The sequence below is a fragment of the Pygoscelis adeliae genome, unplaced genomic scaffold (genome assembly GCF_000699105.1).
Source record: "Pygoscelis adeliae isolate BGI_AS28 unplaced genomic scaffold, ASM69910v1 Scaffold59, whole genome shotgun sequence".
Classification (NCBI taxonomy): Eukaryota; Metazoa; Chordata; class Aves; order Sphenisciformes; family Spheniscidae; genus Pygoscelis; species Pygoscelis adeliae.
In genome coordinates, this window is record NW_008825565.1 from 2,189,952 (window position 1) to 2,205,766 (window position 15,815).

At 41.0% G+C, this 15,815-nt stretch overlaps 1 protein-coding gene across 1 annotated transcript in view; it reads left to right on the top strand.

Moving 5' to 3' along the window:
- The window catches only part of PDS5A (PDS5, regulator of cohesion maintenance, homolog A (S. cerevisiae)), an 82,682-nt gene extending 76,908 nt beyond the window's left edge, over positions 1 to 5,774 (top strand). Inside the window, 3 exon segments of the mRNA XM_009332448.1 lie at positions 665 to 810; positions 2,028 to 2,133; positions 5,418 to 5,774. Coding sequence (XP_009330723.1) covers positions 665 to 810; positions 2,028 to 2,133; positions 5,418 to 5,774 — 609 coding nt within the window.
- The last annotated feature ends 10,041 nt before the right edge of the window (positions 5,775 to 15,815 follow it).

Below are 15,815 nucleotides of genomic sequence, written 5' to 3' on the forward strand. Positions count from 1 at the left end.
CTTCACCTGCAAGTCCCTCTCTGTCTATAAACAACAAAACTAGGAGGGCACCTTTCCTAGTCAGCTCCCTTAGTACCTGCACCAAGAAGTTATCTTCAACGTGCTTCAGAAATTTCGTGGACCCATTTGTCTCTGCTGTATGATATTCCCCGTTGATGTCTGGGAAGTTAAAATCACCCATAAGGACAAGGGCAGTTGATCTAGAGATATCCCTTAATTCCTTGTAGAACAATTCATCGGTGTTATCATCCTGGCTGGCTGGTTGATAGTAGACTCCCACAACAACATCCACTTTATTTCCTTTCCCCTTCATCCTTACCCAGAGGTTCTCAACCATGTTGAGACTGAAAGGATATTGTCACATCCTTTCAGTCCTCTAATATTACCTAACATTCTGGCTTTTGTTGAGACTTCTCCAGCTGCTATCCCTTCAAAGCATGAGAGAGAGCAAGGCAATTGATGAAGTGCTGTTAAATTATAAGAAATAAAAGTAGGATAGACAGTGGTTTTTAAGTAAAGATGAGGTCTGTAGCTCTAAACTGATGGCATTGTGATTGAGACTGTTAATCCGGAAAAAGTATTTTAAAATACTCAAGAAAATATTTTAAAAATTAAATATGTATCTGAAGTTCCCATTTTTTAAGATGTAAACATTTTCTTCTAGCCAAAACCAACTGGTGTATTAGGTACAGTAAACAAACCATTATCTGCAACTGGAAGGAGACCGTATATTAGAACTACAGGATCAGAGACTGGAAGCAATATCAGTGTAAACTCTGAGCTGAGCTCTTCTGCAGGAAACAGATCAAGGTACAGGAGTTTGAAATTTCTTTCATCAACTCTTTACTTCATGTTCTCCAGTGTACTTGCATGTTTTAGGACAGGAAGTGATTTGGTGTATGTGCCTGTATGTTTGAAGAGTGTCCTTATTTTGCCCATTTTTAAAAAAATATAATAGTTTTCTATAGGTAAAATCTCCCTCTTTGCTTTTTGTTTTGGGTTTTTTTTTTAGTAGACAAAAATTCGGTACAGTGTTTAGGTGTGGCCTGCCTGTCATTACATATAATACAACAGAAGAGACACTATACTGTCTGAAATTTTGGTGGTTAATATTCATAATATTTTTACATCAGAAAATACATTAATTGAAGAGACCAGCCATAATTCACACTAAACAGATTTTGCAACTCACACATTTTTGATGTATAAATTAGGATTAATCCTCATTGGTAACAAGAAACATTTTTGATGTAGATGAAATATTCTGACCTATTTAAGATTAAGAACAATTAAAATGAGCTTGCTGAAGAGGACCAGGATCTCAGTGGAAAGATGCAACATGTGATTGTAATATTCGGTCTTTCTTCTAGTAAGTGTTATTTTTATGTGGATCCAGAGTTTTTAAATTTGTCGTAAATCTGGAGAAACAGTTTACACTTTCAAATTTTAAGATTGTTTAATTTGTTTTGGAATTGATTAACTGGCTAAGATAAAGGGTTAAAGTAAGTAGAGAGAGTCAACTCTAGATGCTAACATTTCATAAGGCCAAAGGGAAGTATAACTCTGTTCAGAATTTGTTCTATAAGCATGCATGATATATGCTGTAATAATCTTTTTTTTTAAACTATTTTGTTTTTAAAACTATTGTATGTTTGTGTAAATTAACGTAAAGTTTGAGCACTGCTGGTCTTTATTTTTGTTTACTACCTTTGCCAGTATCGGCTTTTTCTATCTGGAAAAAGAACACGGCCTCGTTTAGTTTAGAGCATTGGTCTTAAGTTTGCAAAAAGAATTATATGGCATTGTGTCTGTGATAAGGGATTTGGCTCAGTGACTAGCCAATCCCTTTCAGACCTTTCCCAGTTCTGGGAAAGAAAATGTAAGTGTGGACTCAGGCAAATTCAACTATTTTTTAATTTAGCCTGTCTGCATTGATTTTTTTGTTTGTTTATTTAAATAATTGCAAACATTTTTCTCCTTTTGTTCTGTATATTTTGGTTTTATTTTGTCTTCAATTATGCTACCAGGGAACAAAGTTCGGATATATCAGAAACTGGGGTCAGTGAAAATGATGAAAACCCCGTGAGGATTATTTCAGTCACACCAGCAAAGACAGAACCTGTGAAAAACAAGGTATGTCTGGGGATTTTATGGACTGTATCTCTATAATAAGCTTGGCATTGGGGGCTTATTCAGTACCCATCACTGCAGGTGGTCTCTGAGGAACTGGTAATGTCTGATTTCATTTCGTGTAGTTATATCACTTCCCTAGCCCAATAGAAGACCCCTTACTTTCAAAACTACTATTTATTTTATCTGGAGTAATTAATAGAGCTTATATGCTCAAAAATAGCACAGGCAAATTGAAAGGGACTTCCTTCTCTTTTCTAAAATTCCAAAAGATTCCCACCTTTATTCTATGTTTTCCAGTAAGGCTGTGATTCAGAGTGAAGGTTGACACCTGTGGCTTTAACTGAAGATATTGCCAGGAAAATTTCAAGTGGTCCTCTAGCATGAAATAAACATGGATTATGTCACAACTAAAATATTATTTAAACTTTGAGGATTTTTAATGCTTTTTCCCCCTTCCATTAGAGAGAGATGATCATGCCTAAATCATAATGATTTTTTAACTTACAAAATATACAGTTGCATGAAGTTCAACAAAGGTAAATGTGAAGTCTTGCACCTGGGATAGATTAAACTCAAGCAGCAGTACAACACTCTGGGATCTGCCTGGCTGGGGTGTAGGTTGGCTGAGAAGGACCTCAGGGACCATCCCAGTGGACGACGAGTGGAGCACGAGTCGGCAGCGTGCCTTGGCAGCAGTGAGGGCAAGCTGGGTCCTGGGCTGCATCAGCAAGAGTATAGCCAGCAGATTTAGGGATGTGATTATTCCACCCTACTTGGCACTCGTTAGGCCACACCTGGAATACTGTGTCCAGAATATTGTGTCTTCCCCAGTTCAGCAGAGATACTGAAAAACTGGAGAGAGCTTTGCAGAAGGCCACCAAGATGATAAAGGCTTGGAGAAGTTGTTGTATGAAGAAAGGTTGAAAGTGTTGGGCTTGTTCAGCCTAGAGGAGAGAAGCCTTGGGGGGAATCTAACTAGCCTTTCAATATCTAAAAGGTATTTATGGAGAAGAAGGAAGTACTCTCTTCTCAAGGCTGCGTGGTGGACAGGACAAAAGGCTACAGGCAGAAGTTGCTTCGGGGGAAATTCCATCTGGATGCAAGCAAAAAAAAAAAAAAAAAAATCTACATTGTGAGGAAAATTAAACACTGGAATAGGTTGCCCAGAAAAGCGGTGGAATGTCGCTGTTCATGGTTTGGCTTGTCAAGGGCCCTGGATAAACCCCGAGGCCCTGCTTTTAACAGAAGGTTTGACTAGATGATTTCAAGAGGTCACTTCCAACCTAGATGATTCTGTGATTCTAAAATCAAAATAGATTTTTGTAATAATGTAGGGATACATAGATGGTTCATGCTGTACGCATTTTAATAAGTTACATATCTACTCAGTCTTTTTTGATTAGATGAAATCAGAGTAATAAGCAGGTGTTTTGGATTTGTATCATCATATAGAAAAGTTAGTTTTTTCTTAGTCTTTTAAAATAACATCCACATGATACTCAAACCTGTAAGCTAATGGAGAAGAAAAAATCTTTCCCAGATTTCAAAGTATGGTTCCTTTTTTTCTTCTTTTTCCCCAAAATAGGGTTCTTCTGAAAAGTTAGAGAAGTTAGGCAAGGAGTTTATGAAATAAGTCTTCAAAAATGCTTTCTAGGTTCTTGAAACCTGACTTTAGTTGAAATTTTCAAAGAGTGGTTATCGGTAAAGTTCTTATAGAAGTTGTAAACGTCTGCTATGAAGCTGCTAGAAGAGTAGTAAAGATTACAAAGACTGCCTGACTTATTTAAACATTTAAGAAACAACGGTAGAATATTTAATAAAAAAGTCCTTGGTTCAGACACAGCACTTGCAATAGTGAGTGGCCTTAATTGGTGTGTTCGAAATTGCGAAGTCATCCCAGCCATACTTCTTCAATACCCTTTTCTCTGCCCCTCCTCCTAACTGTTTCAGAAGCCAGTGTTCAAATGAAGGTCCAGCATCCAGTTGCTTCCTCTTTGTTTCCGTATGAATACTCTTCTGTGTAGAGACCTACATTGCCACCACCCTTTCTGTTTCACATATACAGACACTGCTTCATGAAGTTTAATCACTTCCATTACCTTGTTCGGTGTAACAAGAAAAACATGCATGTAGGCCATACCTATTCAGACATGACAAAGAATTAACGAAGTCAGCAAGTTTCATTTGTGACTAGGTCTTGCTCCCTTTTATTCCCTGCAAGCCTTGTTTTTTCCTTTTACTGGTATTTAGGGATTTAGTAATCTGCACCTTTACTGAACATTGGTCTCAAAATTTGCATATATTGAAGTAAATATCATTTACTGTACCAGAATCATAGAATCATTAAGGTTGGAAGAGACCTCTAAGATCATCGAGTCCAACCGTCAACCCAACACCACCATGCCCACTAAACCATGTCCCTAAGCGCCTCATCTACCCATCTTTTAAATACGTCCAGGGATGGGGACTCAACCACTCCCCTGGGCAGCCTCTTCCAATGTTTAACCACTCTTTCAGTAAAGAAATTTTTCCTCACATCCAATCTAAACCTCCCCTGGCGCAACTTGAGGCCATTTCCTCTCGTCCTTTTGCCAGTTACTTGGGAGAAGAGACCGACACCCACCTCACTACAGCCTCCTTTCAGGTAGTTGTAGAGAGCGATGAGGTCTCCCCTCAGCCTCCTTTTCTCCAGGCTAAACAACCCCAGCTCCCTCAGCTGCTCCTCATAAGACTTGTTCTCCAGACCCCTTACCAGCCTCGTTGCCCTTCTCTGGACATGTTCCAACATCTCAACATCCTTCTTGTAGTGAGGGGCCCAAAACTGAACACAGTATTCGAGGTGTGGCCTCACCAGTGCCGAGTACAGGGGCACGATCACTTCCCTGCTCCTGCTGGCCACACTATGTCTGATACAGAAATCATTACTCTTGTTCCTCAGTTCTCTCCTGTCAGTTGGCAAAGAGGCAGTAAAGGAGCTTGTCCAGAACTGTCATGGGAGGAGCTGAGATTATTAGTCTTACTGTAATCTCACTTTCAAGCAACTAAAAGATACATTGGGTGCAGATATTAACGTTACACACAGTGTAGAAAATCTTTTTGCAAGGTTAATATCTGAAATCCCATTTAGTAAAACTTTTTACTAGGTTTAAGCCCATGTGATGTGTTTTTATAAGAACGCTTACTTGCTATTTTATAAACTCATGTTTCTGTCAGAGGGAAGTAACAATTTGAGTTTGCCTTTGGGAATCTTTTTTTCCTTCACATTCATGACACTTATTTTCTAGGAGATTAATTCTGATCAGGCTACACAAGGAAACAGCACTGAACGTGGGAAAAAAAGAACAGCATCAGCATCTGGAACTGAGAATATTCATCAAAAACCAGAAGAAAAAAATGTAGATGAAACAGGACCATCACTTGCAGCAAAAACCAGGAGAGGGCGTCCACCCAAACCTGAACCTCAGGGTACTACTGCAAAAAATGAGGAAACAAATAAACCACCTGTCAGGGGAAGGAAAAGGGCAGCAGTCAGTCAAGAAAGTCCAGGGAGTTTAGAGGCAGGTAACGCCAAAGCACCAAAACAGCAAGACGCAGCAAAAAAGCCAGCAGCAGCACAGAGACAAATTGATCTACAAAGGTAAAAATAAGTAAATAAATAAATAAAACTGTGCCTGGGTGGGGTGGACCTTTCCTGTCTCAAGATAGACCCTGAAATTGTAATTGTCACAGGTCTAGCATATGTTAAAGGGCACAACTAAACCACGATGATTTATAAACATCATGGTCCAACATATATTGTGTTGTGCTCTGTTCTGTTTTTCAAATTCAAGTACCAGGGCAGCTGGAATTGGAGAACTGAATTTGTTTGGTCAGAACAGGATAATCTAACCTGTTTTCACCAAATTGTGGGGTTTTTGTCTGTTGCATCCTGATTCCCCTTACTAGCCTTGCTATGTAAAAGAACTAAGAGTTGAGGGTATTTCAAGTGCATTCAGTAATGCCAGGTACGCAGGAATTCAGGTGCTGTGCTCTGCTTCAGTTCATTGATAACGAAGGCTTTAAAATTGACCATTTTTAATGAACAGAACAAGTTGTAATTCTAACTGTAATTCTTTTTTGATATTTTGGGTCTGTGCTTGTTTACTGTTAATTTTTAATACATATTTTAAGTAAATCAAAAGCAGAATTTGGAACTGTGTAAACTACAAAACAGCTCTTGGATGATAATTCATTTTTCTATACTCCAGTGTTTGAATGTGGTGATTCGATTTCCAATATAAACAAACCACAAATGCACATAAACAATGAGAAATTTGTTTAGCTGAATCTGATACAATAATAATTTTAATGCAAAAGTGTCCAAAGTTGTAGAGCAATAAGATAAGGTCAGCAAACCAGCGTGTTGGAAGAAATCACAATTTAATCTGAAGGAAGAAAGAATCATTGGAATGGTTTCTTTCTGGAGATTTTGTAAATTGAAGATCTTGCAGAGAACCTTGATCAAACAGAATTACCTTTTCTTCTCACAGCAAGGATCATATACTACTGTTCAGTCTTTCAAGAGAGTAGTATTTGTGTACTGCCTTGCAATACCTGTTTTATGCATCAAATTTCTTTAAGTCTTCATAACAAACTGCACTATCCATAGCCTTAAATAAGCCACCTGTATCAGATAGCTTCTTTGAAACATGTTAATACCTCAGTGTTTCTTGGAAAAAATACCAAAACATTGTTCACGTTTTTCAGAAGCCAGGTGCTTGGAAGTGATGGAGATTCACTGTTGGAGATAGACTCAAGTCCAGAATATTCCCAAAATGCAATGGATCTTTTTAAGGCCTGTGGGAGCAGCCAGGAAGATACTGAGGATACAGAGATAGCAGAGGGAGGCTTCCTTAAGGTGTAGCAGGCATCTTATATAGGACAATTCTGTGTTTTTATTGTAGCTTATACGATAGGGAATCAAAGAAATTTTTCTGTCTTCTAGAAAAATGTATGTAAAAATAGCTGTCTGATAGGTTTTTTTGCTTTTAAGTAGGCATGTACATGTTACTATAAATATTTGAAAAATGTTTGAAGTAACGCTTGTTCTTAAGACAGGCTGTTTTAATAAACCTGGGTAATTTAAATACAGTTAATTAGAACAAGTTACCATTCTTATTCTCTGATTCCAGTGAAAGCTGTGGAAATGTATTTCTGTTTATGCTGAAAAAACATTACTTGGTTATGGAATTATTATTACTCAACTTGTGTATTTCCAAGTTTATCAGGAAGTTGTGCTGTACAATAAGGAAATTCAGGTATATTCAATTAATTAAGTAATCGTTGAGAAGATACAAGATAGAGTTGGAAGAATCAAGTATAAAGAGTGTAAAAGCTAAAATGTAAACGATATAGGTAGGATTTTGATTCAGAATCAGTTGTAATTTCCATGTCCTTACGATTAACTTTTATTTCCTTTTCTCCCCCCGAAAAGGTAAAAAGAAAACTCGCTCGAAAAGGGAGGAAATGAAGGCCAAATAATGGCATGCTCCAAGCTTCTGCAAAAACTAGGATTCACAAAATTTCCTGTACAGGAACTGAAATTACTTCAAAACACACAGCTTTCAGCTCTGAAACCAGAAGGAAAACTATGCTTCCCTTTCACATGAAATTAATCCTTCTCAATGGAAATGTAAAGCAGAAACTCTTGAGAAAGAGGCTAAAAGCATCTGTACTTATTTCCCCAGAGACTTTTTTTATGAAAAGTCAATAATTAAGCAAATTGCTTAACACTTGGTTCCAGTTCCTGCATTCTGGAGTTTAAAAGTGTATTTACACCATTAATTTTCATGCTGCATTTTTTTTTAAAGAAAGTCAGAGGAGGTCCTTACACTGACATTGGAAATTCATGATCCTAGAGCCAGGTATTCCCATGTGTCACAGAAAAAGTAGAAGTCTACTGAATGGATTTTAAACAAGACTAGAGGGAAAAAAAAAATCACAAAAAAATTTTTTTGCTTTACCTTTGGAGACTGTTTTATGTATAATTCTTTCTGCCTGCCTACTTTTCTGCAAAAATAAGATGTACAGATTTCAGTTCCCTGCTATGAAAAGTCATGTGGTGGCAATTTTATAAATGTTGCTTTCTGATTTTTATCAGAGTGGGAAAGTAATCACTTAAAATTATTATTAATTCGCAAGTAGACATTTCATTTTTTAATTTTCCCTCCGTTTTAGTTTAATATAATTTGCAATAAATGTACATATTGATGTTTGTTTTATAAAAACATATATCACTTTTAAGTGTTTTTACTCCTGCGGTTCTGTTGGAATATTCTAAATTTTAAAGGAGTAAAGACAGTCCAGCATTTGATTTTATAATGTTTGTCACCAGATTTTTATTATTGATGTAAAGAAAAAAAAAATCAATTTTTAAAAATAGTTGGACTTTGGCAGCTTTGTAAGGAAAGTTGGAAATGTTTAGGATTGCTCTCAATTTTAAGCATTGTGCTGATTGGAAGTAAGTCTGTTTTGCATTTTGTCTTCCTGTCCAGGCTCATTTTTTAATGTTTATTTTAGACGATTGTTGCATCAATATTATGTTTCCTGGCATTGTTCAGCATAGATACAGTGTACACTTTTATGTACACATGATCATATTTAAGTTTGTTGCATAAAATAAACGCTTCTAGGTGTCATGTGGCAGTCTTTTTAATTTTTTTTATTTTCTTTCACAGAAAACTACTTGCTGTATCTGTGCATGGTCTTGGATGTTCATAGAAGTATTGTATTGAGCAAAGAAGTTGTAATGCAGATAGTTACATAGTTAAAAAGATAGTTTCTTAGGTGGAGTTACAGTGCTTTATCTCGTAAAGTTGTGTGGCAAGAAGGGGGTTGCTCTGCAGGGTGACAGCGAACAGTTCACTTTGTTTCCCCGTGCCTCAGTTCCCCATTTCTCTTTGGGAAATTGTTCTGAAATCCCTTGATGCGTTGTGGAAGAGCTGGATACTGTTGACGCTAGTTAAGGATTACTTGCTCTCCTGAAGTGGATAGGCTGCGGCTGTGTGCTGTTAAACAATGACTAAGTCTCTCTTACCGAGTCTTTAACTGGTGTTACAGTTATTTTTCCTCTGTAACAGAGAAAATCAGACTCTCTTCGCAAAGCAGTATGTGCAACTCTTTTTCTAAAGCAATCTGCGATGCTTTGACTTGAAGGATTTGAAATGCTTTTGACAGAGGGAGAATGGGAGATTTTAAAAGCATTTAATTACACATCCACCAGGGCTTTGATTCCTAAAACTGAAATAATTTCACAAGATGGGTTTACTGATCATAATGCGGTTTCTTTTTAGTGCTCTGGTCAAATACGTCCCTCATGCAAAAGTTACGGTATTTTGGTTTAAACCAATTTTTAAATGTTTTTGATAGAAGTTTTTAGGTGCTACCTAAAAAACAAACTCTCTTTTAGAAATGAGCTCTGGTACCTAGTGGTGGTGTGCCTCTAACAATGATTTGAAATCTGGACTTGACAAATCTTGCAAATACTCAGAATTGTTTCCAAAAGCTTTGATTTTTGTGAAGTGGATAGTTGTTGGGGGTTTTATCTTTTTTTTTTCTCTTTCCTTTTTTGGTCAGTTTTTAATCAGTTCAAATGTCAAGTTACTCAAGGAATCATCATAGAATAATTCAGGTTAGAAGGGGTTTCTGGAGGTTCAGTGCCATGCTCAGAGCAGGGTGTTCAGTTCTTTTTACAAGCAGAGTTACATAGAGTTTCTTTCTTCTGTTTTCTTTAAGGGGACATTTGAGTTACTTCCGTATGTTGATTATCAGTATAGGCAAAGAAAATGGGTACCTGCATTCAGCAAGTTATGCTGGGCATAATTGGCTGAGCAAAAACGCAGCATACCAACTATAGGAGAGGTCTGCTGGTGGCCCACTGGCTTCTCTTCAGAACTTGCCCCAGACAAGGCCACGTACAGAATTCCTCTGCCTGCCCCCCGCTACTCCCTCGCCAAAGTCCTGAGAGCACCCACGGTACAGTTCAGAGCTGCCTCAGCGATGGACACCCTTCTGTAAGAACAGTATCCCCTAAGGCCAGGGGTCCTTACAGCAGTCTCGCTTGTGATCGCAAGTAGTTGGGACCGTCAGCCTTTGTAACAAATACAGGGAAGTACAGGCATAAATTTTATACATACGTAATTTATGCATTGCTCGTACTTCTTCTGTCGCTTTAAAAAGAAAATCTGTTGAAGAGTAATCAGTATAAAACTGTGGAATTGAAGGCAAACTATTCCAAAGAAAGAGCTGGGGGGTTTTGTACTTGGCCGTATATGAGTTTTAAAATATTTTACATAAGAATGGGGATTCTCTCACTTTAATAAGAAAACCGATGCTCAGAGTTTCTCACTTGTTAATGTGCGATAAAGAATAAAAGGAAGCCAGATAAAACCCAGTCTTTATGGCTTTTATCCAGTGTAGGATTTAAAGGTGCTGAGGTTTCACATTCAGTTACATAGTTGGAGCTAAGTTCTCATCATCTTTAAGTTCCCATCTTCATAAAAGTGTGGCTTTGTTTCTTAGCGGACGTACATTTATTTCTGTTTCTTTGTGTCCTCTGATGCCTGGACTGCACGGCTTTCATAACAGTAAGACGGGAAGGCTGTTCTGAGAGCATACTTTGTAATGTACTAAATTAAACCTCTACCACTCAACAAAATTAAATCTGAATAGTTGTTTTAGACAAAATAATGTTTTCTAGAGCAATCTTAAACAGGAAAAATAATATGCATTACAAATCTTTTCTGCACGTGCTGAAAAGCCTTTAAGTTTTAGAACTGATAAATAACAAACCCTTACCTAAAATGTACTTCCAGCCATTAGATGCTTAGCACACGCTGTTGGACCAAGTTCAACATCAGACTGGCTCTTGAGTTTCAAGTTAACTGATGAGGCTCTCACAGCTGAACCGTCTCCTCTAAAGATCCGAAAAGATTTGGGATCACCAAACATTTGCAATACAGAGGAAATTTGCTTCTTTAAGAAATCGTCCATGTGGATCCTAGTTCGCTTGGATGTGTGCTCCGTTATTATATTTATCAGCAGTAGGAGGTTGGTTTGTGCACGGAAATCAAGTCCCAAATCGGTGCTCAAGGAAATAGCCCAAACTAAAGACGCTGGACTATGAAGCCTACTTGCCAGCCAGGCTGCAGGTGTGCATAGCTGATAACCAAGCATTAGTCACAGAGTAGCTGGTCTCAGCCCAAGGAATTGTATCTCGGTGCAGGAACGGGTTTGCATAGGAATAGCAAGGTGTTAAACAGCAATTAGCAAAGTCCTTCTGCACAGCAGCACTTGAAATGTCCCTTGAAGCCTTCCCCTGCTTAAATTTCTGACAAGGAGGGAATCGTCCTGCCGATGAGTACCCCAGGTACTCAAACGGTCAGAGGGAAGCTCAAACAGTAAGAGAAAACACTCCTAAACTTCAAAGACCAACAGCAGCTTCCGTCCCTTAAAGAGTTTTTAAGACTGACATTGCCTGGATCCATTTGCCTTGGTTCCTGGAAGGCAGCAAACAAGACCGGACTTCCTCAGGAGCAGAACTTGGAAGTCCTGGTACAGAAGCAGAGGCGGTGGCTGACAGCCTCTCCCTTCCCTGCTGCCGAGCCTGGGTCCGGAGAATGGATCCAAAATTTTTTATTCCTGTAGTTTTACCACATGAGAGACCAAAGGGGGTGAGCGACCCAGTTTCTCCCTTTGCTCTCGCACTCTGTGATCTTCTGTTTCTAACTGAAGGTGGCCAGTCCCACGGCTGCCATCAGAGATTCCGCAGCACCAAGTCACTGTGGTGACCCACAGAATGACTACTTTCATAAATCTTACTCGCTAGAATACTTTAAATTCAGAGTAGGAACACCTCTTGCTTAAGGCAAGTTCCTGGCCTTATTTTCTGCAGTCTGAAAGGGAATGAGCAAGTTTTTGGCATTTGCGGCTGCTTGTAAAGAAACGAGTGGGACCACAGCAAAAGGTCAGTTCAGGCTTGTTCCAGTTCAGATAACCTCCCCCTCGCTCGGGCTGCAAAAGCCGAAGAAGCAGCCACGCTTACTCCAGTAATTGGTAGGAGCAGCGTTGCACCTGAACTCAGACGACATCACACGTGCCTAAAGAGGATGTAAGTGCGTTCCTTGGAGCCGTGGTGTCACTCACAGGTGCCTGACACAAACTGCACATGAAGAGTTACTGGAATTACTGCCTGCAACAGGCAGCATGCAGTCATTGTACCATTGCCCTGGAAGAAGTCCTCCTGCTAACCTGATGGAAAGACCTTTCTGACCCGCAACAGAGCATCTTCTCTCTCTTTCTGCCTAGTGAAAGTGATGACAAACTTTTACTGGGGAACTGTCTGACTGTGCAATGGCTGGGTGTTGCGAGCCAACAGGAGGAAGAGTAAGGACTTGTGGTGAGCCCTTTAGCTTTGGCAAGAAATGATTCTATGATTCTGAAAAGCCATTCAGCTTTGAACCTGGTGGATTCATCCCCAGCTGTGCAGCTAGATCCACGGTCAGCAGAGCTGACATCCGTGGGCAACACAGATGGGCAGCGCAGTTGAGTCCTGTGTTACCTGATGAGGAGGGACAGCCATCAGGAGACACATCTGCTTTTCAGTGGGAGCACAGAGGTTATCCGAGCTAATTTGTAACTCACTGAAGTCATGCTGGCAGCAGTGTAGTCTCAGCAGCATGTCAGCTGAGGCAAGAAGCATGACCAAATAACTTTGCATACACTGAGCGTCCTCCTCCCACAACAAGACTGTTATTTCAACAGCCGCAAGAGCTCAGATGTGTGTTCATAACGCTGCAAGGCGGGTGTGCTCCAGAACAAGAAATACACGTTTTGCTCCTTAAGTTCAGGCGTTAATTCTCCTCTCGTTGCCCTGGAAGTGGAGATTGATGTATGTTGACCCTGATGCACCAAAGCTTCTGAAGCAAGAGATGGCAGGTGATTATGGCCGAGTTGCTTTGGTGTTGGGTCCGATTACTGTAAAGGAGGTGGGTTATCACTGCGTGCTCTAGAAACTTCATAGGCAATAATCTGATTTCTTACCTTGGCATGGCATAGTTGCAACAGCCAGCGTCTGGCTGGGCAGCGGGCACGTAGTCTGGCACCCTACCCCAAGGAAAGCCAGGAGGCTCAGAATATTTTGCCCTGCAGTGAAAACTCAAAATACCATTTGCTTTGCTATCTATTCAGGTGCCTCTGCATCATCCATCTCAGTACTGCCCCCAAACCAGAAATGGGGTGGGCTGATGGTAGTGGCAGAGGTGTGAGCCATCGGTCTTCTCTCAGGAGGTTTACGTGCCGGCTCCAGAGCGTGTGCAGGGTGCCCTGCACGGACACCGCACTGCTCCCTGCTGCCCACAGATAAGCTCTTCTCCACTTCTTGTGAAATTAGGAGAGGTTGTCACTGCCCGAGTAATTCATGCCATCACCTCTTGGCTGCTTCCATCCTTGAGTGTTCCCAGGAAAGAAGAGAGCAATCTGTAGTCTGGATAAATTATTCTGGATGGTGGTAGCAGCGATCACTGTTGATCCTTCCTCATGCCATTACACCAGGACAGGATTCAGGCCGGGATATGGACAAAGAAGCCATTCTGCAGACCCTGGGAGTGGACGTGACCGCAATAGCTCTGTACCTTTCCTTAGCGCCCTTTCCCATCCCCTTTTCTCAACCTTCCGGATGCAGTACTTTGCTTCCCAGCTGTTCTTCAAGGCCCTCTTTGCTGCATCCATCCATGCCTGCACATTGCGTGTTCTGCATTGCCTTCTCACTTTCCCCTACGTGAGCTTAGCTTCTAGCATAAAAGGATTTGGGGAAAAAAGAGGACTCCGTGCCGTGATTCATTTCTGATGCTTCTGGGGGGATGTAGTCACAGTTTATCAGACTCTGCTTAAGTAACAGGACTTTAAACTCTGCTTTTCCCACAAGGACTCTCCATGTTCAGAGAAGTTGCCCTCTCTAATTCAGCACAGGTTGCTGCTGTTACGTGCTCCCTTCATCAACTGGGGAGTTGTTTCTCACAGCACATCTACTGTGCAGATTCTGGCTCTGGTAACCTGTATGTTACCGTAATGTCACCCTGTCTATGAGCCACGCATAGGCATCTCGGGCGCTGCCCGAGAGCCTGTCAACAAGCACTGAATGGCCAAATCTCCAAATGCTTTAGGGAAAATTTCTGGTCATCTGGACTATTACAAGCTGTCACAGGAGATCCGGCATTCCCCCACCCAAAAGCAGTGTGTATTTTTAATCCTTTCTGGTTTCCACAGGTGTATGAAACACCACACCCTCACAGACTGTACATACCAGATCATGGTGGCATTTACAGTCCTGTTGTGCTGACCATGAGGTAGATATGGTCATCTCTCTGGCTTTCCAAGTTTCAAAGACATCTTCCTGGTAAGATCATCCATCAGAGCGTATCAATGTGTATAAATACCTAAATGGGAGAGCGTAAACAAATGGAGCCAGGCTCTTCTCAATGAATACACATAAAGTTGTGCTTGGAGGTACATCCCTAGAGAAAGGGGTGGTTGGTTTATTTATTTATTTGCCCCCGAGTCCTAAAACGATGATTGTTTCCGCTGAGCATTACTTGAGCTTGGTCTTCTATATGCAAAGTTGTATCGGGAGCTTCACCTCGCAGTAGGAGCTTTCCCCTCTCGTTTTCTCTTCCTGCAGATCCTGGTTCTTTTTGCCACGACAGTGGTTCGTAACACCAAGTTCAACACGTTAGTGGCGCGCGGATCCGGTAAGGACGGCTGGCTGCAGGCTGCTGCTCCCTGAAGCTTTTTGTGTGCCTGTGGGGAGGGGATGTGCACCACCAGTGCTGTGGCACCACTTTGTCCCCACTGCCTCGCTCCATCTCCTTATATGCTTTCTCCAAGCATGTTGTGTCTGACCAACGCAGCCACTTCCCATGTAACCATCAGGTATTAGATACTGTTTGGCCATTTTGAGGGCACCTGTGCCCCCCAGCCTTGGCACCTCCACCCCCAGAGCTACGATCACAGGCATAGGGGCCTTCCTATTAAATTCAGACTCGCCATCTTGTTCAGATCTCAGCAGCTCAAGTCTATTTGTTATTTAGTCACTCTTCAGTCTTGAAATCCCTTAACAGCCCTGGTAATGTGTTCCTCCACCAACAGACCAGTTACCCTGTTGTGCCCAAGCTCCCCCCCCATCCAGGGAGCTGCACCACATCATTGCAGTGAGGACACTCATTGCCTCTGCCAGCAATGGAGCGAGGGAGGGTTCCTGCTCCTACAGCTTCTCCTTGCACACGTTTTTTTTTTTCCTGAGGAGGTTTTGGAAGCTGCCCAAAGCAGTTGGCCAAGATGATATCAGAATTTCATTTGACTCGGCATCATTGAGCTGCTTTCTTTCTAAAACATCATACCTTTAAGCCAAAACATTTTTTGTTTTTTTTGTTTTTTTCTTAAATCTTTTTTTGCTATCAAGAGGGCTTTGTCATTTCACATCTAGGGGATGTGGCCCTTTTGTGTCTGTTTATTTGCATCTTCTGCAGAGACATCGACAGACACGGACCCCCTGAGTCCACGCTCGCCTGGGCGGATAGCAGGCTGCCTCCAGCCCAGCCCATCGGATCTGGACACAGCACTCCCGCTCTGCGAGGCCTCCCCAGTGC